This window comes from Crinia signifera, chromosome 3 (genome assembly GCF_055691185.1).
Source record: "Crinia signifera chromosome 3, ASM5569118v1, whole genome shotgun sequence".
NCBI classification, from domain to species: domain Eukaryota; kingdom Metazoa; phylum Chordata; class Amphibia; order Anura; family Myobatrachidae; genus Crinia; species Crinia signifera.
In genome coordinates, this window is record NC_139219.1 from 150,839,880 (window position 1) to 150,862,550 (window position 22,671).

General features: G+C 40.6%; 1 protein-coding gene across 1 annotated transcript in view; it reads right to left on the bottom strand.

Moving 5' to 3' along the window:
- Window positions 1–22,671, bottom strand: part of LAMA2 (laminin subunit alpha 2) — a 727,667-nt gene that overhangs the window by 308,227 nt on the left and 396,769 nt on the right. Inside the window, exons 19-21 of the mRNA XM_083176751.1 lie at window positions 9,632–9,843; window positions 6,431–6,537; window positions 1,381–1,561 (exon numbers count right to left, since the gene is read on the bottom strand). Of these exons, the coding sequence (XP_083032877.1) occupies window positions 1,381–1,561; window positions 6,431–6,537; window positions 9,632–9,843 (500 nt within the window). The remainder of the gene's footprint in view (window positions 1–1,380; window positions 1,562–6,430; window positions 6,538–9,631; window positions 9,844–22,671) is intronic.

The following is a 22,671-nucleotide window of genomic DNA, read 5'->3' on the forward strand; positions in this document are numbered from 1 at the left end:
TGCATGCACCCAAACTTACGGGCGGTTTGAAGGAGGGGGGGGGCATGGGGCGGCGGCCAGGGGCACCTGCCCATGGGAATGCCCAGCATTTTATGGGCATTTCCATGAAAATCTTGGGCATTCCCATGGTAATCGCCCGGTGACATGGGCGGGCAGCTGACAAAACCGGATGTCAGCTGCCTGCCCACTTCCTTCAGTATGTGCACACACATCTAAGGTTGCTCTGAGCAGGCTGTGAATGGATGTTTATGTAAAACATCCATTCACAGCAAATGCGTGCGAACACAGGCCTCCATTCGCAAGGTGGGGTTGGGTGAATTCGCAGCCTTGCGAATCAACCAGAATAACCTTCATAATGTAGAGATAATGTTTATGTGGAACATAATGTATTTCACATGCATGTCATGGATTAAACTCCTATAGGTAAATTAACTAATCAGCCGGTTTGCAGTCTTTTAAAACCCACTGGACATTGCCATTGGATTACAGTCTACATAATCAGTAATTATTAATCATCGATTTTCTGAGTCCATTTAAATCTGTTGGTGATGTCCATCATATATTAAGTTTTGCCATCTAAGTCCCGCCAGATAAAGCATTTTTGATAAATCCTGCCTTTAAATTTGATAACAATCCTGCCCAGATAATATACAGTCTTCTTGCAGGCTTTGTTAAGTTAAAAAAAAGTTTAAACCATAAAAATAAAAAATAAAATTGAAATAGGATGTATTCTCCATAATTGACTACCAGCCGAGGCCTATTGTAGGCTGCTATTGAGAAATGGGGATAGTGGCTGAAGGAAAGTTTGACTGTGGCAGTACACCTGTCAAACTGTAACTCAGGTGTCCTAAGGTGAGCTCAGGGTGGACAGAAAGGGCAAAGGGCAGCTTGGGATCACCCTATATTTCAATAACCAGCATAAGTTGAACTTGCTGGGGCAGCTGATGCTATAGCAGGGTGACACACAGCGTAGGGTTTCTCTGCCATAAGAGAAACCCTCGACTGATTACAGTACATATGCAAAAATGAATAAATAGTATATGGTTTATGATATTCTTTGCAATAAAACAATTAAAACTTAATTTCTAGATTTTTGGTAATGACATTACTAATTCTAAACATACACAAACCTGTATGAACTTATTTTGCTATTACATAAATTATATTATATACATCACACTGGTCATTAATATGTTATTAATAATAACTGATAGATAAATTAAAGTAAGTTAATATTCATTAAGCAAGATCCACTTTCTGTTACATTCTGCATTTTACATGCATAAATTCCTAACTACTCTAACTTTTCCACCAGTTGTTCTATCATGATTGGTACATTAATCAAGTAAATTAGTGTCATTAGAGAATCACTGTACATACGGGTGCATCCTCCTTCTTGAAAGTCATAAAATCCACGAGCGCAACGGTCACACTTGTCCCCGGTCACTCCAGGCTGACAACGGCATTGACCATTATCATCACAATCAAATGATTTGGATCCAAAAGAGTTGCAGTTACAGGGAATACACCCTTGTGAGAAAACAGGGCCATATGTCTGTGGCTGAGATAGAGGAGAACAAACCAATACAAAAGTTAGTCAAATAAAACAAATAAGTTGAAGAGAGAAATATATTTTTTTAAGTGTTGGTAGAAAAAATAAAGGTACTTATGTAATATCTGGACTCCCGTTTTTCTTATGAGACCGCGTCCGCTCGCCACACTTCGGGCACGGTGGCTCGCTGCGCTCGCCACACTATATAAAATCAATTCCATGCGTAGTTGGATAGTAGGGGTATGAAAAAATGGGGTGCATTTAACATGGGAGCCCAGATAATACATAAGTACCAAAATAAATTCTAGGGTGGAGGAAGTTTGTGATATGTTTTTACATATATTGTCCTATATGTGTCCTACAGTATTGCAGTCTGCATAAACTGTTTCTGACTGAACACTCATTGATACATTTAAAGTGTGTGTTAAATCCTGAAATTGTACTTATATTCATGGAAACTACTAAAAGAGATAAACAGACATCAAAATGGTAACAAAATAACATTGTCAAATTTTCTAACAATGTCGGTCAATTGTTGGCACTCGATAAACAACAGAACACACACACACTACGAAAATAATTATAAAGAAAGGCTCTACTTGTTTGTAGATAGTCTGACCTAGCTACATGTTCATCAACCTTATTTTAACACATGCTGCCAAAAAGCACTTTAATAACCCCATTCCATAAACACGCAAAAATAGGATAGATTAGGTTATTTTTCCAATAATCACCTTTACTGGTCTAAATTTTAAGGTCACCAACATTTATGTAAATATTTATTTAATAGCCCCTTATGACTTCTAATAAATATGTATCTATATATATTTTGAATATTTATTTGAATATTAAAATTCTACTCTTTATTTCATTCATTTGTCTCAATACAATTAGTCGCAGTTGCAGATTTTTGATCACAGCCCCATAGGGGTGAGATTGGTCCATGAGGGGGGCAGGGATTCAGTTCTGTTGTCGCAGAAATGGAAACTAAAACCCTTCCAGGTAAATAGGTTGAGCACTAACTGTTATTTTGAGTTTTCTCTAAAGTATTGTGAAGGAGTAAACATAACACATATTAAGAATCCTATTTCTTAAGGCATATCTGTACCCACTAGACAGAAAATGTTACTCAAAATATCCTGATATTATTCAGTGTGGGGGCATTCTTGATAATCTGCCCATATTTCCTATAATATTTCATGATTACCTCAACCTCTCTGTGGTTGAACATATGCAAATTAAGTGTGGTGTGGTAGAAAATCAGTAACTTAAAAAAAAACACAAAAAAACTAAAAAGAAAGACTAATTTCTGTGTTGATATAGAGACCCTACAAAAAATTGTGCTGGATCCATCCTGGCGACCCACACAATGATAAATGTTCCTGTTACTGTGTTTGTAAGCTTTGCAGTGCCAGTTCTGGCTCCTGAAAGAGTCCCCTGAAACCTGATTCCCTACTCGCTGAGGACAATATACCCTTTTACCAGCAGCACCATCAGTAATGATGTTGCAGTGATGCTGTTGATCAGAGTGGATGCAGAGGACTGGAGAAGCACCAGGGAGCAGCAGGAGGTAAGAATCACTTTATAGTAGGGAGATTGCAGAACGAGAAAACTAATCTAACCATTGAGGTGGAGCAGCACATTAAATACCTGTAAATGGGGAATGCATCAAAAAATAGAAATAGGTGGGTGTACGCTACACGAAGGGAATGAAAGTACACAATGCAAGGCCCACAATTTGAAATGTGGTGAGGTTATAAAACATAACACAGGATATACATAGGTAGGGGGCCATTCAAAACATCATACAGATCATTATTGGGGATGCCCAATAGAAAACTGTCACTAATACCAGATTGTCCATCCTTTTTAATAAAAACCCCTATTGTATTGGTAAAAATGCCATAGTAGTGGTTATGTTGATATGATTTAAATACATTAAGCAATGGCATATCATCATTGAAAGCAGTCTGTTTTCTTTTAAAAAATAGTAAAAACAAAGTACATATAAAAAAAAATTCATTGCTTATAACTTCAGTTCAGTGGGGGTTTCAGTGTGTGTGGGGGGGCAGCGGCGACAGTACGGGCGGCATCTGGTGGACTCGCAAGGCTGCAAAATTCGTCAACCAGAATAAGGACCAAAATCCCTGATAAGCCGTAGATGCACCAGTTTATCATGGCTAATATAATAGCCCTGCTGCTAGACAATTAACCCTGATCATTGATTTAATATCAGCTATAGACTCAAAAGGGAGTTCTGCAAAAGATGCATCCAACTCCGAATCAGCAACTACAACTGGTAAGGCCCAGGACTTTGAGAATCTAACAAGTTTTATACCTCCATGAGACAGCCCATAAAAATAAGATGCACATGTAAAATATAATGTAGTCTTTCATTTTTTTTAATACAGGTGAAAAAAAACTGCTATATATAAAAAAGCATGCATATTTATTTTACAATAAAACAATGAAATTCCTCTAAAGCCCCGCACAAACGGGGGAGATATATTGCTCAGCCATATATTGCTAGCAATATATGGCTGAGCAATATATTGCGCAGTTTCTCCTTTTCATCAGCGACCAGAGATGGTCGCTGATGAAAGGGAACCTCTGCAGGCGGTGCCGCAGAGGTAATCGGCTGGTCGCAGGAGCAAGCTCCTGCGACCAGCGATTATAAACGGGAGCGCGCACCCGGCGAATTATCACCGGGGCACACTCCCATTACTGGCAATATGGTCGCCTGCGACCATATTTCCAGCGATTTCAGCCCTTTTCGCCCCCGTGTGTACACAGCTTTAGTGTGCAAAAGTCATTGACTAACATGCAGTAAAGATGTGACTCACAAATAACACAAGATTAAATTGAAAAATCAGAAACAAAATAAAAGGCCACACACAATGCCAAAGATATCTAATTGTTATAATGTATTAAATGAAAGTGGTGCTGACAACACTTTTTATTGTGTAAACTATTACCCATATATTTGCGTGCATTAGCAATAAACTCCACTCCATGCTGTATAAGAGTGCACATACAATTACCAGAACAGCTGGTTTGTAAGCACCTCTGGGACAACCTCTTGATGTGGGGAAGCTCCCTCTTCTAGGTGGAGCTTGGATATTTTGGGATTTCCGAGAGGGGTCTTTTATCTCATATACCTGCCTTCTGTACTCGCAACGTTTCCCAAAAAACTCTGGTTTACAGATGCATCTCCCTGTAATGTCACAGCGCTGGGACATTGAGCCACTGACGCTGCAGGTACAAGGCAGACATACCTGCTTCTCAGAGTCCCACCAACAGTTTGGCTTTTGAAGTGAAAGCAGAAAAGCATAGGATAAGCATATGAAACAGCAGAAGAATACAAAAGAAATAGAATACAGGATAGATTGTTACAGTATGTGATGGAATTCTGACTCATGTAGTATATTTCTACACAAAACACTATTGCAAAGTGACTATAATGTCAAACTGTGCATGCTCAAATGTAAGAACGTATGCATATACCCTCATGAAGATTTGCGTGATTTTGCACCAGACCCTTGATTGGACCTTGATGTACATAAAATCTATTAACCCGTGAAAAACAATAAGAACTTTTTATCTTTTTTAAGTCATTGATTTACAGTTCAGTAATTCTTACAGCTCTGTACATTACTTTAAAAACATTTTATAAGAGGTCCTTCATAGTGTGACTTTGTGTATGTCTAATGCTACCACATTAACACTTGTAAATATTGAGCACACTTTGGCTATTAAAGCACTTCACCAAGTAAATTGAAGAAATCACTCAAACATCTTGTACTATACAGCTGTGCGTACGGGCATGGATTTCTTACATGAATCAAAGCTTACTTTACGGAAAAAGCTCCAACTTAAGATGATGAATAGACTATTGAAACATTTTTAGCACAAGTGAATTGGAAAAGAAAAAATCAAGAGAAATCCACTGGATTTGTATGATAGGTTAGTGGTATATGCATCTGTGAAAATAAAATGCTACAGAAAAAAAATTATGTTTATGTCAGAAGAAAATGAAATGCTCCTGAAATGCATTATGATGAGAGATTTTGGCACCCAATAAAGTCGAAATCAATGCATAACTCATATTTAAAGTGATCAAAATACAGAAATAGTATTTCTGAGCAAGAGACTGTCATGTTATATATATATATATATACGTACTATCATGGGTCCCAAGACCAGCATCTAAACAGAAGATGCAGTTAATAAAAATGTTGTGCCCTAGTTCTGTAATTCATGGAAGATCCACTCAAGATGTTGGGGAATCCAACATCCTTAACCACAAGTCTTTGCACAGTCTGCAAGAATAACCTAAAGTACTGTACTATATGGAAGGTATATGGAGTACCAAGGACAGCTCCAAAATTGCTGTAGGTAGACAAACTGAATAGGCCTATTACAGCCTTGACATACAGTGTTTATGACATGGGGGCGATACTGGTTGGTTTGCAAAAGCAAACTCATTTTTGAATGGACAAAACCATGTGTAACTGCAGGTTGGGCAGATGTAACATGTATAGGGAGAGTTAGATTTGTGTGAGTTATTTTGTTTCTGTGCAGAGTAAATAATGGCTGCTTTATTTTTACACTGCAATTTAGATTTCAGTTTGAACACACCCCACCCACATGTAACTCTCTCTGCACATGTTACATCTTCCCACCTGCAGTGCACATGGTTTTGTCCATTAAAGAAGGAGTTTGCTTTTGCAAACCAACCAGAATCATCCCCATATCATTACCAGTGTATGTCATGTCATATTATGCACATGAGTTAATGAGTTTCACAAATTACATTTGTAGATTTTTTTTAAATTTATTATCAGTTGCCTTACTGAAATGTTATATGTAAAAACTTACCAAGCACTCATCACATCGGCGCCCAATCACATTTCTTTTGCAGTCACATTGTCCAGTCTGAGGATTGCAAGTAATTGATGTAGACCCATTCACATTACAATTGCACTCTGTAAATAAATTTGATTACAATCTATTATTTATGTTTGAAACCACAGTTGGTAATATCATTACAGGTTTTGTATCCCTTATCCGAATACCTGTTATCCAAATTATTCTGAAAACCATAGTCTCCAAATTTACTTACCTAAAAACTGGCACTAAATACGTGCAAGTATATATGTGAAAATGATTGCTTGGCATTCAAATTCAGTGTCTGAGGTTGTACACAAACTTTGTTTTACAGAAAGAGCCGGCCTCATGCTTGCGTGGGCTGGCGAGAGACGAATTAGTAATTTACCCCGTAGAATCTTACTAATCATCTGAATCTTTAAATGTGACTTGAAAAGTCTATGTGTATTGAAGCCGACCACCCCTTCCTAAATATCCAACCTCTACACTAACCAACTCTGTCTTTGTTTCCTCGTTGTGTCCACCCATAACCCATTAACAATGTACAGTAAGTAATTTACAATGTAAAATGAACTGTACAGTAGGTTGTAATTGTGTACTTATGTCATTTTTGTACATTTTCTATAACCGGTTTATGTGGTAATTTTTTCTACTTTTGTCATCTAGTTGTATGTTAAGTTTTTTGATGAACTATCCCAGAGTTATTAAGCTAAAACTGCCATGCACCATGTTTCTGGGAGGATGCTCTGGGTAGTGTTTCTGGGAGGATGCTCATTTTTAGGCTTAAATTAAACATAGCTCTTCATGTAAAGGCCAGACTGTTCAACTTTGGCTTCAGCAAAACAATCCTTTTTTTACAGGGAGTTGTAGCAAAATACAATTGAGATCTTCTTTAAACAAAAACTAGCTGTGTCAGAGTTGCCTTAGATCACCTGGCACCTTATTTTTTTTTTTAAATGACCTTGTTATTTACAGTAGAGAGGTTTGAAATCAGAAATGCCTGGCCCATTGGAGAAGCATATGTGGTTCTAGAAGATTATACAGCAGGATCCTTGATGCTTGAGAAGATGGCTCCATTGTACATTAGGGTTAGCAGTTTCAGGTCTTGCAGATACAAGCCCACTAAAACAGTATGTGTCCAATGTAATATGGCACTGGCTGCAAGCCAGACATAGGTGAACCAATCACTACATGCTGCATCAGGGAATTCCAAACTTCTCACATTCTTCCCAGATGAAGGATATGGGATCAAGCCTCTGTGGGATACGGTGCTGTTCCCGCTGATTAACTGAAGTGAGCATTGTAGGTAGGCCTAAGGCACCCCATGTAATAGAGGTCAAAGGGAATACCACTCTTTGCTTTCCAGGTTTTACCAAAAAGGTAATGCCTCAGTAGTATAGCCTGTGATGTTTAGGTCAACATGGTGTTGACCTAACCCATGAAACTGTAAGTAGGTCAGACAACAGGCCCATGAGGAAAGATAATTAGTTTGGGAATTAAGCTCATGGGAAAGAATAATTAATTCAGGCAATGTGACAAAAGGATAGTAGGACCTTATTGTATAGTCATGTCAGGTTCTAGGCTCATGGCACCAAATTATTCTGGCAAAAAGCCCATGGCTGTAAACATGGCACAAAAGTAAATTGGAATTAGACCTTCAAAAGGGAGAGAACAAGACACTTCTTATAGGTTAGACTGCTATAATATATGATAGATTTAAGATTAAGATGTTATTTTGTATTATATTTTCTTATGTTTTTCATTGTATGAATGTTAGCAGATGTTTCTTAAGGTGGCCATACATCAGAACGAGATTGTATGCAATCATACAATCTCGACTGATCGTATGACCACATGTATGCAGATTGTGTGCACATCGTGTGCACACAATCGTGCAATGCGCGCTCCCGCAGGTTGGGGGATTGATCAAGTGATCGGACGTGCTGCACGTCCGATCAGTTGGGATTACCTGATTGCATGGGCTTTTTTTTTTCTTACCTATAGAGCCATCCAAACTGTTTTCCAGGAAAGCTCAGTGGTTTGTATATGGGAATGGGTGCTCAGTTAGGTAAGTGCACGAGGGCACCTCACCAAAACATCCACTACACTTCAAAAATATGAATACTCTGTTTTGGAGTATTCCATTTATCTTTTTTTTTTCTGTAATCATTTCAATGATAATCTTTTTGCTAGTGTAATGGTCCTCTCACGAGAGGTGTAATTATCCATCATTTTAATTGTACACAGGTATGCTTAAAAAAATAGCTGATACAATATGCCTCTGATGATTATATGTAGAAGCCCTGGACAAATGTGTACGCAATAGAGAATGATGTGTTCTGTTTTTCTTAATTCAAATCAGTACACATAGATTGCTTACAGTATGTCTTCTTACATAATATCACATGTCTCCACTTTGTATACCACAAATAAAGCAAATCAGAACACAGATACATTGTGCAGTTGTTGCAATAAAAACAAAATAAGTAAATGTAGTGCTTCACTAGCCCATGTGCCTGTGTTTTCGAGCGATTTGTGAGACAAATGACAGCACATACACTGTAGCAAGCTCTAATTATCAAAGAGGAATTAGACTACATGAACAGCATGGCTTGTCATATTACTTTTACTTATGTTTAGCTGTATCTATTTGTGTTGTTTGTTCAGCCAACCAAGCTTTAATTGTAATTAACTTAGTTAAAATAACTGAGCATACAATAAAAAAAATCAATAATAAAAGGCTACTGAAGAGCATACTAAGGGGGTTATTCTGGTTGATTTGCAAGGCTGCGATCTTGCAGCCTTGCGAGTCCACCAAACCCCGCCTTGCGAATGGTGGTCTGACCACCACCCATTCGCACTGGCTGCAAATGGATGTTTGACATAAACATCCACTCGCAGCCTGCAGGGGAACACCCACATCATTCCATGGTTGCCGACCATCGAATGATGTGAAAGTCATTCCCATGAGTGAGTCCCCCGGGACGCCGCTGCCCCCCACCACCGAAAGCAATGTTGGGTGCATACACCATGGCGAACAATCTGTTCATGGTGGACGCACACACCCAGCTCATGCACATTTCAAAAACATCGTTCCTAAATGTTTATATCATTTCTAAAAAATTATTTATCTCGTTTAAGTAACTTATTTTTCAGATCATGATTGTACAATGCTAGAGAAGGGCTACTCACGTTGACAGTTGCTCGGTCCAAGAGCATCTCCAAAATATCCATCTGCACATTTATCACAATATTCCCCAGTCACACCTGGCTTACATATATGACAGGCTCCTGTCTCACTGTCGCAGCAGCCTGGGGCTGAAAGGTCAAGGTTGTCATTGCATTCGCATGGTTTGCATGATCCACCTGGCACTAATGGCTGGCCAAAATACCCATCAGCACAACTAAAAAAAAGAAGAACTCAGTGAAGCAATTTAAAATTTACATAAAAAACCCAAGAAACTCAGTAAATTAATGTAATGCTATTCAAAAAGAAAAAAAGAATATTACATTATTGCATCGAAATCTTGTACTTTATGTTTTAGCATCAATTTACTTACTAGCAAGAAAAGGAGCTACTGAATTTCTCATTCCATTTTAAACTAGTTAATGTTATAGGTTCCATGCCAACAACATCTCAGCATATTATCAATTGGTTCTTTATGGAGTGGCATATTATCAATTGGAGTTGCTACGGTATGGCATATTAAACTATGTGGTATTAAACAATTGGTAGAACTGCTATGAGGCATATTACTGTAGCGATTTTGGATTTTTACATGTTTTAGGAATATTTGCATATTATAAGTAGATATCTTGCGTATAGTAAACAAGTTTAGACAAAATGCAATTAGATTCAGATATGGCAGATTAAAGAGAACTGAGTATATGACATAACTACAATACCATCTTAATATGGTAGCTACAGAACAGTACACAGTACCAGTATCAATGTCCCATGATAATGAACTACATTAGACTCTGTAACATAATGCCTGCAGCTAACTTCATAATTGACTTCCTGAAAAATCTTACATTTTGTTTCACCTGACTGGTAACAGTGAACATATTGCCACAATTGGGAAATAAAAAAAATTCATAAAAAAGTTTATTAGACAACAAAATTTTGTGTGCGTGAAACTCATTCAAGTACAGTTGCAAAATGAGCAAATCTACCACTGAGCCTTGAATTGCTAGAAAAAGATGTACAGTATTACAAATTATATGTAACACTAAAATAGTCAAGGAATTCTGTCTACAACACAATTAACCATTTGAGTGCCAATGTAGATGGACAAAGTTCTCCAAGAAATGGAAAAGCATAGGACTGCCCTGTCTCATGGGAGCGTCATGGAAGTGTCATCTGCATCACAAGAGAAGAGACGTTTAAGGGGGGACATGCTTAACATGTACAAATATATCAGGGGCCAATATAAGGAACTGTCAGGTGCCTTTTTTTTATAAGGAAGGACTCTAGGATATTTGGGTAGGAGATTAGATTAGTGGAAAGAAGATTTCTTTCCCTTAGAAGGAAACATTTTTTTACAGTCAGGGCCAGCAAATTATGGAACTCTCTTCCTGGAGGGGTGGTGTCGTTAGACACAATAAATATGTTTAAAATAAGATTGGACAAACATCTATTGGGTAAAAACATCCAGGGGTGCAAACAATAATCATAATCTGTCTTTAAAGATATCAGAATACATTATGTATAATAAGGAATGAAGCTAATAGATCATACACGCTAACCAAGGTTGAACTCGATGGACGCAAGTCTTTATTCAGCCTTAACTACTATGTAACTATGGGGTTTATTCTACTTCATTCTTTCTGACAAAATCCTTCTTAGATGGACAAAACCATGTGCACTGCAGGGGGGAAGATGTAACATGTGCAGAGAGAATTAGATTTGGGTGAGTTATTTTGTTTCTGTGCAGGGAAAATACTGACTGCATGATTTTACACTTCAATATAGATCTCACTTTGAAGAAAAACCCCACCCAAATCTAATTCTCTCTGCACAAGTTACATCTGCCCCACCCGCAGTGCACATGGTTTTGTCCATCTAAGAAGGATTTTGTCAGAAAGAATGGACTAGAATAACCCCCAATGTGAGTGATCATATTGTACGGACTTCATGACATCTTGCACATAGCATGGGGTGGGTTCATAACCTAAAACAATTAAAACAATAGGCAGGACAGATTTCAAAATGAAGTGGTATGAATTACATGACAGCATAATAGGGCAAATTCTTGTATTAGCATAAGGAAGTAGGTAAATTTATTAAGCTTGATGAAGTGATCAAGTGTCTGTTTTTTATCACCGGCCAATCAGCTCCTAACTGTGAAGTTACAGGCTTGGTTTGAAAAATGACAGGTAGGAGCTGATTGGCTGGTGATAAAAACCAGACACTATCACTTCTCTGAGCTTAAAAAATCTACCCCTGAGACCCAACAGAAAAGAAGATGCAGAATTATGCTATCACCGAAGGTGATTTATCGTGAATCTGGTTCGGTAGCTGGACTTGCTGGAAGGTCTGTAGAAGAGGGCCTGAATATAGTCGGTCGAATATACTTCCTGCTCATACAGTCCAGTTGAAGGGGTAATTTGGACTATGTAGACAGGCAACAATTTAAAGACGAGGAACAAAGATGAGGCCTGTTGGTAGGAAAGTAGAGTCTGTAGTTGAGGTTCACTCTACCAGGAATCTTGAGCTTAACAGTATGGAATGGTGCCGATAGAGAACTGGTTAGTGAAGGCAGAGTTGTAACCAGGAATCTGGACCAGAAATGGAGGGAATACTGCAGGGCGTAAGCGGAGTTATCACCAGGAATCTGGACCAGAATTAGAGAGAAGACGGCATGGGGTTTTCCCAGACCATCATTGGCTGGTGGGCAGGCCTAAGTCCCGGTCTGGGAGGCGGAGCCCAGGGGCAAACACAGGATTTTCAGAAGGGGGTTTCCGGAGATAGACACTTAGGTGACCCAGTATATGCCAGGTCAGTTTAAGTATTATAGATAGACCAAATGTATATAAATAATAATAATAATAATAATAATAATATATGTATATATATATATATATATATATATATTCACATACAGGGGCAGCAACAGCAGTGTAGACCCCTGGGCATAGCAATGTATTGGGGCCCCTACCGATCCTCCAGCGGTAGTGGCGGGGGAAGCTTTGATTACCCACGGGTGGTAGGGGGTACTTACTGGATCAGTAATTTCCACTAATTACCCCTTTACTGCACAGATGGTGGTGGGAGATGGGGTGGGAGAAGGGGGCATTGGCAGAACCTGAAATATCTGACTGGGAAGAGCAATTAACAGGCTTGGATGGGGACCACTGTTTGAAGTCAGATATCTCCGGTTCCCACGGGCCGATTTTTAAAATTCTTGTACCCATGGAAAGAGGGGACCCTCAGCTTTCAGCCTAGGGTCCTTAGACTTCTGGGGGGTTTCTGGGTACTCAGAACCCCCCCCCCCCCTGCATGCGCTACTAGAGCCCCAGAAGTAAACAGAAGACCAGACCGTGGGAACAGCGTTACTGGCAGGGCCGGCGCTACCCACTCAGCAGCTCCTGCAAAGCAGGGAGGCGCCATGCTGAAAAGGCGCTGTCTCCCTCCCTGCTCTGCTAAAGCTGCCTAAGCCCTCACTGTCACTGCCTCCTGCACGCCGCCTGCAGCGCCTGTCTGACAGCGAGCGGGCGGGCGGCAGTATAAACAGCTGCTCCCTGCACCACGAGTGCACACCTCCGCCCCCTCTATCTCCCCCCCTCTTCTTCCATCTCCTCCTCCTCTCCCCTCCTTTCCCCCTTAGTCACGAGAGGGGTATAATGGCGTCCTCAGCATCCTGCCTACGCAGATAGAAGAGGAGGGACTCCACAGCAAAAGAACAGTGAGTCTTTTATTATACATGTTTATAACAAATTTTTTAATATTTGTAGATTTTTTTATATTAATTTAAACACTTTTTAAATAATGGGCTGGGTTATGTGCCTAAAGGTGGCCAAACATGCTGCAATAGTAGCATGCAATGCAACGTGCGCTCCCGCGGGCATCGCACAGTACAAAAAGTACAAAAAGTGCTGCACATACTTTTTGTACTGCTTTCGGATCGCATTGCACACACATTGCATGCATGCCGTGCGATGCGATCTAGCCCATAACGTACAGTATGCGATTCTTGCAGCGTGTATGGGCACCTTTAGTGCCTGCAACATTTTGCGGATATAGCACTGAGATGGTGTATGCATACATGTACATGCACCAGAGATCCTCCATAGGATCGCATGTTGCATACGCTTCCACAATCGGGCTGCAGCTTGTTGCAATGGCAATGTGAAAGGGCGCAAAATGTATGGTTTGCAGGAGGGCGCCGGACAACCTAGCACCGGCCCTGGTTACTGGGTTACCGGAAAAGCGCAGAAGACATCTGGTAAGTATGTTTTCTATCAACAGGTACCCCACTATGGATTCTACAGAAGAAGGGGACCGATATTCTGTAAACATAGGTGAGTATGGATTAATTGGCTACGTATGAAATAAAGTTTTACTGTAAGTGTGTGATTGTGTATTTTTTAACAATTTGTACTGCTGGGGCACTACTAGTCCCAGCGGGCCCTTTATTGCCCCGCATGCTGGGACTTGTGGTTCTCTAAGTCCCTGCATGTGGTGCAGGCTTGCTGGGACTTGTAGTGCCACAGCAATACACAATAGTTTTTCTACATTTTACATCAAATATCAGCTTGATGCCCACAGCCCAGGGGCATCGAGGACAGCCCCAGGCTTCAGCATGGGCAGGTTCTGAAGGGAGGACCCCTTCTTTGAGGGGAGTCCCCACTTCCCCAGGACCCCTGTCCATGCTGACCAGTCAGGGGGATGAATGCTTTGGCCGGGGGGACTTGAATAAAAAGTCTCCCCCCGGCTGTGGCATTACCCTGCTGGCTGGTTGGGCCCGGTGCTGGTTCTTGAAATACAGGGGACCCATAGATATTTTGTCCCCCGTATTCTGGGAGACAGGACCGGCCCTTGAGCCTGGTGCTGGTTTTATAAAATCCAGGGGACCCCTATTTGGTTTGCCCGTGATTTTATGAAACCAGGACCGGCTCTTTGAGCCTGGGGCTGGTTATGCTCAGGAGGGGGACTCCACGTCGTGATTTACGGGACTCTGCGCACCCTATTAAATGGACGATTTGAGGAAAAAATTAGATAACGCCAGACTCTATTAAATGTCACCCATAGTATCTTGCCATGTAGATCAGTGAATGGGACTCCCCTCAGCCAATCAGGTTCAAGCTCCATAGGAGCTCTGTGTCTGATAGGCTGTTTACCTCAAATAGAAGCCTGTATTATTAAAATAACATTGTCTCCTTTGGCGGTTCCCACCATAGGAAGCAATGTTCTGAGAATAATATGGACTCTAATGATGGGAACTGGCAAATCAGCCTGCCTGCAAAGTTAATTGTGGGTTCTTTCTTTGCAGTCAGGCTGATTTGCCATTTACCATCAGAGGAGCCCATGTTATTGTATTCTCCTAATATTGCTAGTGTTCACAACAATTCTAGGAACATCAAAAACATAAATTGTCCCCAACAAACGTCTCACCAAATCAACATTCAATATGCCACTATAGCCTAGCCCAGTGGTTCCCAAACTTTTTAAAACAAGGCACCCTAGAGTATCAGAATTTTTTCACGGCACCCATAGGCGGTTTAATTTTGACACATTGGAAGAAAATATAAACTTAAGTATATTGTGTTTATACATATGTTAAGTAATTTATGCGACAATGGACATAATTTGATTCTGTTTCTCCACATGTTTATAATTGAAAGCCACAAACACTGGTTTTGCCTATTACCTGGTTTTGCCTGCAAGTACCCTGTGGCACCCCCAGAATGCCTAGCCTTCAAGTGACAAAAATACAAAGCACTGCTGATTTTGAGGTCCACAAAACAAAACAAAAAACACTGTATTATACATAAAATTAAAAACGAGAAAACTATTAATCAAGATAGTCAAAATGTCTGACAAACCTCAAACACAATCAGAATAGCACAACAATAAATAAAGAGACTTGAGATACTAAAAACTTTTATACAATATATTCATTTACTGTTTATATATTTTTATTTATGGGTCTATTCATGTTCTCTGTAATAGGCCCTTTCATTATTATGGTAAAATTGGGCCACCTAATATCCAGGAAACTATGAAACCTATATGTTTTTGGAGTTTGCCTTTTCGAACCAGCACCATCACCACCAGCACCAGGAGCACCATGGAAAAGACCACTAGATTTCAACCGGGTGGGTTTTGTCTTTTTAATCCTTGGTACTTTAAAATACTAAGAAGACTTGAACAGAGGAGCTAGTTCAGTGTGCACCACAGATCTCCGAAAATCGTTTTCCTGCAATTTCCAGAGATATGCATAAGCGCTCATGTGCCTCTGCAAATGTTTGAGCATGAAACTGCAGTCTCTCCGCAACTGCAGTTAAGTAGTGTCATGGAGCAGTAACCAGGGGTATGGACAACGCAAATGTGTCTTGACCGCTCTGGGGGAGCGGCGGCTGTATGACATCACATGCTGCGACCTAAAGTTTGGCCAGTCTGTACCTGTCTTCGATGCTAGGCTGTGCAGCTAGGAGGCAGTCAGTACTATACTTGAACGAAGTGCTGGCAATATTTTGCCAGCACATTGTGGAGACAAACCCATCGAGCGGGGTGGACTTTCTGTTTGTTGTGTGACCCCCTGCAGCCTAGCGTGGGCAGTTGCAGTTTTGTGAAGTTGAATTTGGCCCAGAATCCACTGACTCCTGCAGTATACCCAGGCCTCAATTAGCCCCACCTCAGCCACCACAAGAAAGGTGACCGGCCTTTGAACCACTGCCCTGTTGAGTGCATTTTTTGTGGGATTCTGCCCCCTGCCATGGTGGCAAAGATGCAGTAGGTTTGAGAATGAAAAACAGAACAGATAAAGGCATAGAATGGCCCTGTCCTGTGGCAGATAAACAAGTGGCAATGACTGTCAACGTTTTGGTTGCAGACACTGGCCTGGTTATCAAATTTGGGTTACCTTCAACCACAGTTTGATATCCTTACAGCCAAAGTCCGACATCAAAATGCCAAATTGCTTCTAATTACCTCCTGATCACAGAAGCTCCACATAGAATCATTGGAAGTGTGAAACATCCCATGATCCATGTGCAATTATTTAATGCAGGCGTTTAAAGTGTCAATAAAAACATATATATGGAATCCTGCTGGTTGACATTTTGGAATGTTGGATTAATGTGGATGTAGGAACAACAGAGTATATATTTGTGCTGTTTATTTAAAGAAAATTGTATGTTTATCTCAGTTTCTTGAATTTCCAAAGAAATCTATTTTGGTGTAATTTTGTTTAAATTGTATTTAAAGTGTTAGAGGGTCATAAACAGACATAGGAGGTCATCCTAATTTGATGGCTGCCCCGCACGTTCACACAGGTGAGCAATGGTAAGCTTCTGCAAATGCGAATAAGCATTTATGTGCATGTGCAGACATTTGGTGTGAGCTGGCATGGGGAGTTGCTTAATCGCCGTCCAGTTCCCACCTAGCAGTGCAGGTGGGGGGCATGGGGTGGCTGTGAGGGGCTGTCCCCATGGAAACGCTTATCGTTTCATGGGCATTCCCATGAAAATGCTGGGCATTCCCATGGTAATTCGGCAAATACACAGGTGCCAAGGGGTGGGCAACTGACTTCACTGGATGTCAGCTGCCGGCCTATTCTCATATCAAATAGCCACAAATCTAAGACACCAGAGAGTGTCTTAGATCTGCGTGCACTTTAGAAATCATTCGATGGTCGTCCACCATCGAATGATTTTCTCCACACACGCAATCTGCAAATGGATGTTAATGCTAAACATCCGTTCTCATGCATGGAGAACTCGGCATGCAGGGTGGGGAGGGGACGGCGTTCGTGTGGGCGGTGTTTAAAACAGATGAAAAGCTGCAAATTTCACAGCTTTGCATGTGAACCAGAATGACCTCCATAGTGTTTACTGAAAATGCAATGTCTGCTGAAAACTATAGTTATAAATTGCAGGGCACTGCATAAGAAAAAATAGTTATATTGATGTTTTGAATGTAATGAGTGTAAATGTCAAAAAGTGGGTTGTCACAGCCTGTTGACAGTTGCATGATTGAAATGAGGTCTTTCTGCTGTTCACCCTCCGCAGTTGTCACAGTCAACCCAGGCTATGAACATTGGTGCTGTTGTTATGGTTTACTGTATTTATTTAAAACCTTTTTAAACACATAAAAAAAAAACATTCATCGTCATTATTAAGCTGATGGTAAATGGCATCTCGAACTTAAAAATTATGTTAATGCAATTTAGATTTTTTCTCCATGCTGATACTTTTATGTGTTTATTTATGAATTACATGTAAGGAAAAATGTGTAAGTTAAACAACATGTAAATATGCTTGCTATTTACTCTTTCATGCCTACAGTATATACCCATCTAAATGTGTACAATCATTGTGATTGATAAATGTGAAAATGTAAAACATTTCCCAATAAACTACTACTTTGACAATGTTTTATGTTGCATAGAACTTTTGAAAATGAACCTATTTTAAGAATATAAAAATGCTTCAGAGTGCATCGGTTTTTGTGTACTTATTATATAATATTAGTGACATTTCAATATTGATCGTTTACCTGCACCAGTTGTAAACTTTTTAAATGTGCACATGAAGCTAGACTCAATGGTGTTTTTCTGAATTAGAGAAACTGAATCCTACATAGTACTGACGTAATTGGTTTCTGAAGTCATTAACATCACAGTCAGCCGCTTTACTGAGGTATGATGACTGCTGAAGCAGACAGGAAAGGACTAACAGAAATAGAATACAGTAACAGGAAGAGTAGCAGTAAGCTTGATGAGAGAGGACAGGTGACTGACTGTGTGATTGCATATTCATTCTTATGGCTCATACACACACAGGCTTCATGGAAAGTAAAGCATTTGCAAGACTCATAATCTCAGACATTTTGAATCTATCAACACTAAACTATTACTAATGGTTACTTACATAGGATATTGGAAATGTTTTACTCCTGGCTTATTCCTGGGCTTCAATGTTACTGAATGCAAATGAATAAGCATGTCTACATGTCAAAATATTATTGGACATACTGGTGGTATGCTTAGCATTGTCTCGTATTTTAGTGGATCATTTGTGCATGTGGATCATGGTAAGAGTGTGGCTCATTGCAAAATAAATTGCAGACATAGCAGCTATCTTTTTATTTTAATCATGTACTGGTTTTACAAAATAATAATAATAATAATAATAACAACAACAACAAATATCAATACATAAATTATATATACTGTAGTAGACAAGCCCTTTGGAACTTTCCCACCACTTCCAATGGATAAAATCACACTATTACAGGACCATACTTGCCCATATTGTATTTCACCTCTTGGGGACTCACATTATCACACCTCTACCCCCTGCTGTACAATGTGCAAATCATAGCATCCTGCAGCAGGAAGTGGGGCTGGGCTGGGATTTGGGAAAGTACTGGATAATGCCCAAAACTTCCTGGATTTTCTGGAGAATACAAGTACAGTACACACCTCTAAGGTCTTTCCCTAAAACATAATTATTTATACAAGATGGGTTTACCCTGGTAATGTGTGTTCAGGGTAGGCACAACATTGCCTGTCATATTGCACTATACTCCCGAATTTTGACTATAAATCTGGTAACTTATAAATATCATATTGGTATTATCCATATCATCTCTGTATTGACCTAATCATTTCATAGTCAAAACATACCACTAAATTATATATGTGCACGTAAACCTGGTTCTGATACTAACTAGTGACCCCCCAGCCTTTGACCTTAATGGGTACTAAATGGCACTCCAACGGTTGGGATTCCAACTGTCAGAACACCAACATCGAATTATCAAATGTAAAATGACTGACAGTCGGGATCTGGACTTACAGGGGCTATTCTCCCTTATGGGAGTCCAGGACCCCCATAGAGGGAGAATAGAAACTGTGGTGAATGCAGTGAGCCACCGAGCCCGTAGCATGCTGAGAGCAATGAGCCCACAAGAGGCTTCTCTGCACTCGCCCCCCTGTCAGAGTACTGACAGTTGGGATTCCAATATCAGTACAATGACCATTGGAAACCTTGAGCATTGGTGCCGCATACCACACCCGATCTCAGAGCAGGGTGGAGTGCTGAATGAATGGTGGAATCAACTGGACATTACAATAACAATAACATTTTTAATATAATAAAGGAATTATTATAATAAGGTCATATGAGGCATACTTATGCATTGGATTGTCCCATTGTTTCAGGTGCTGTATGAGAGTCCTATGGTTGTGTCCGTGTATGTTTCAGCAGAAATTGAGGGAATCCATAAACTTTGCAGGATATATCTGTACTGCTGGAGGATGTTGGCAGTCCTCAAAGATGGAGGTATCCTCTCTATTGTGCGATATTTGTTATCCAAGGATGGGCAGGTGGTGGTATCTCAACGGAGGTATTAAGCAATTTACCGGACATGTTTCCAGGTCTCATATAAAAATCAATGGGGTGTGCAAAGTCCAAAGTCCTCAATGAGTCCAGCAGTGATTAAAACAGGAAGGTGCTTACTAGTAAGTCCAGCACAGAAGTTCATGAGGAGGTGGGGAACCCCCAAATTATTATTATTATTATTTATTAACAGTTTCTTATATAGGGCATACTTATTCCACCGCACTAAAGGGGTCTCTCCTCTCTAGGGCATCCAAAGCCTGGGCTATCCACCAGTTTTAAAAATTTGATTAAACTGCGTCTCCTTTCTTCACACAGGGAGAGCCGCTGCCCCCGGGCTTCTGTGGCATCTTCACCTGGAGAGTGGTGGCCTTTCAGCTCTTTTGCATGGCCACCGCACCCTTGGGGCTTAGGCATCTTCATCTGTGTTCTTCACCTGGGGCTGTGGTGTTTAAGGTCTTTTGCATGGCTGTCACCTCTCAGGCATCTTCAGGAGCACGTCTTTGTTCCTCCTCCACAATTATACTACCTGCCCCCTGTCTCACGCTGGCTAATATAGCTAGCTCACAAAAGCGGGGCGATGACATGGTGAGCCATGATTGGCTAGCCACAGCCATTTTAAAATTTAAAAAAGGTGCCACTCCCTACAATACAAGGAGACCCACCACCGATGATGATGGGGGACCCAGACTGCCACCAATGATGATGGGGGGCCCGGACTGCTGCTGCCACCAATGGGAAATCTGGACCACTGCCGCCACTGCAGAGATCACCACCATAACTTCCACCCTTTTCACCACCACCGACCGGATTTCAAGTAGAACACATTGCGGTACAGCTGCACTGTGTGAACACATACATTGAAATGTATGTGTTCACCTTGAGATCTGGTCATCCTGGCATCCGGTCCAACTGCAGCATGCAGTAGGATCAAGTGGCTGTGGTGCCACTTCATGAGTGTGGATGGCTACATAAGAGATTGTGTGTAGGCTCCTTGCTGTACAGCAGGTGCCACTGAAAGGAACCTGATGCAATGCTATGTATGGCCGCACACTAAGCGTTTCCCAATCCATACACCAATCTCATAGATCCTGCAGTCTAAAATGACACAATTATTAGCTATTTTAGCTTAAGCACTGTACATTTGCAAAAAGCTGAGAATTGAACTCTTTTAGGAGACTTTTTTGTAATATTGATATTTTTGGAAAACTTTTCACACAGGGAGACATTCATTCACCATCAAATTATTTTTCCCCTGCCTGCCAGGACTCACTCTGCACTGCGAAGGCCGTAGGGAAAAGGAGGCCACTGGTGATTTAGCGGCTCTCTCTCCCAATGACCGTGGTATGACTGCATTTTGTGGGAGATGCCCCCTAACGCACAAAGGGTGTCAATCATTCTACGAGTAGTGAGTGAAGTCTAGCCTTCGCTCCCTGCCTTCATGCCTTCAGGCAGATGACTTGTACATGCGCTGTCATTCAATAATCATTCGGGCTGCAAATTTATAGCCTGGCGAGCGGGTCTGAGAAACCTGATAGGAAAGCTGGTCAGAACTCTTAAGAAAGTTCTCTAGGCCAGCTTCTATGGAAAGCAACTGTCCCAGCAAAAGCGCTTCAAATAATTTGACCTTTAAATGACATCTGTTAACAATGCTAAATTGTAACTGCTTTTGATCTTAACTGAACAGCTTAGAGCTAGGAGATGTCATTGTTAAAAGAGTACATATGAGGAATAGTTTTATTTTCATAATTTGTAATATGTGAGAAATACTCTATTGTTCTGTCATATTTGTTTATAGCTTTTATATACAGATGTGTCCTCATACAACTAGCCTGGATATGCTATGTAATGCCAGGTCCCGTGCAATTTTGCTAGTGCTGGGGATCTTTTAGCCAAAGTTGCATATTAGTGATAATGGGGTGTGGCACTCGTCATAATGTTATGTGACTTATATTTACCAGGAAAATCTGTTGAATAATTTTAATATGCGCATAAAGCCATCTTCTACTGATTTAGACTCAGGGCATAATTAATTCAGACCTGCTAACATGGCTGTGAATTAGCAGGCCAGGCAATTATCTATAGACTGCACATGCGTATGGCCCATACTGCACATGCGCAAGACCATCCTGTGATAAACTCCTGCTACTTTTTTAATCGCTCGCCTATTTGCAATGTGATTGACAGGGAGCCACATTTGTGAGTGGTAACTGGCCGATTTCTGGGAGTGTCAGGGAAAACGCAGGTGTGCCCGATCAATCTGTTTCTATCGCAGCTGAAGTCCTGAACACAGTGAAAAACATCATTAGATGGTCATGAAGTTGCAGCTAATTGCAAGCTTGCATGGTATAGGATTTCGCTGGGCTCCGAAAATGAACCGCCATGTGATCAGGTCTGACTTAGACAAGAGCAAGGATGTTGGGGGTATATGCATTTTAAAAAAACACTGCTCCAAAGCATGGGGGGGGGGCTATTTAAAAAACAATGCAGCAGAACATATGGCTAGTGATAGCAGTGGAACTGTTGATGTATGTGTAACCTAGTTGGCAGAAGACACCAAACCACCAACCCACTCTCTACATTGGAAGTGCTCCCTGATGGGTATGTTATTTAAATAAACATACTACTACTACTACTACTACTACTACTACTACTACTACTAC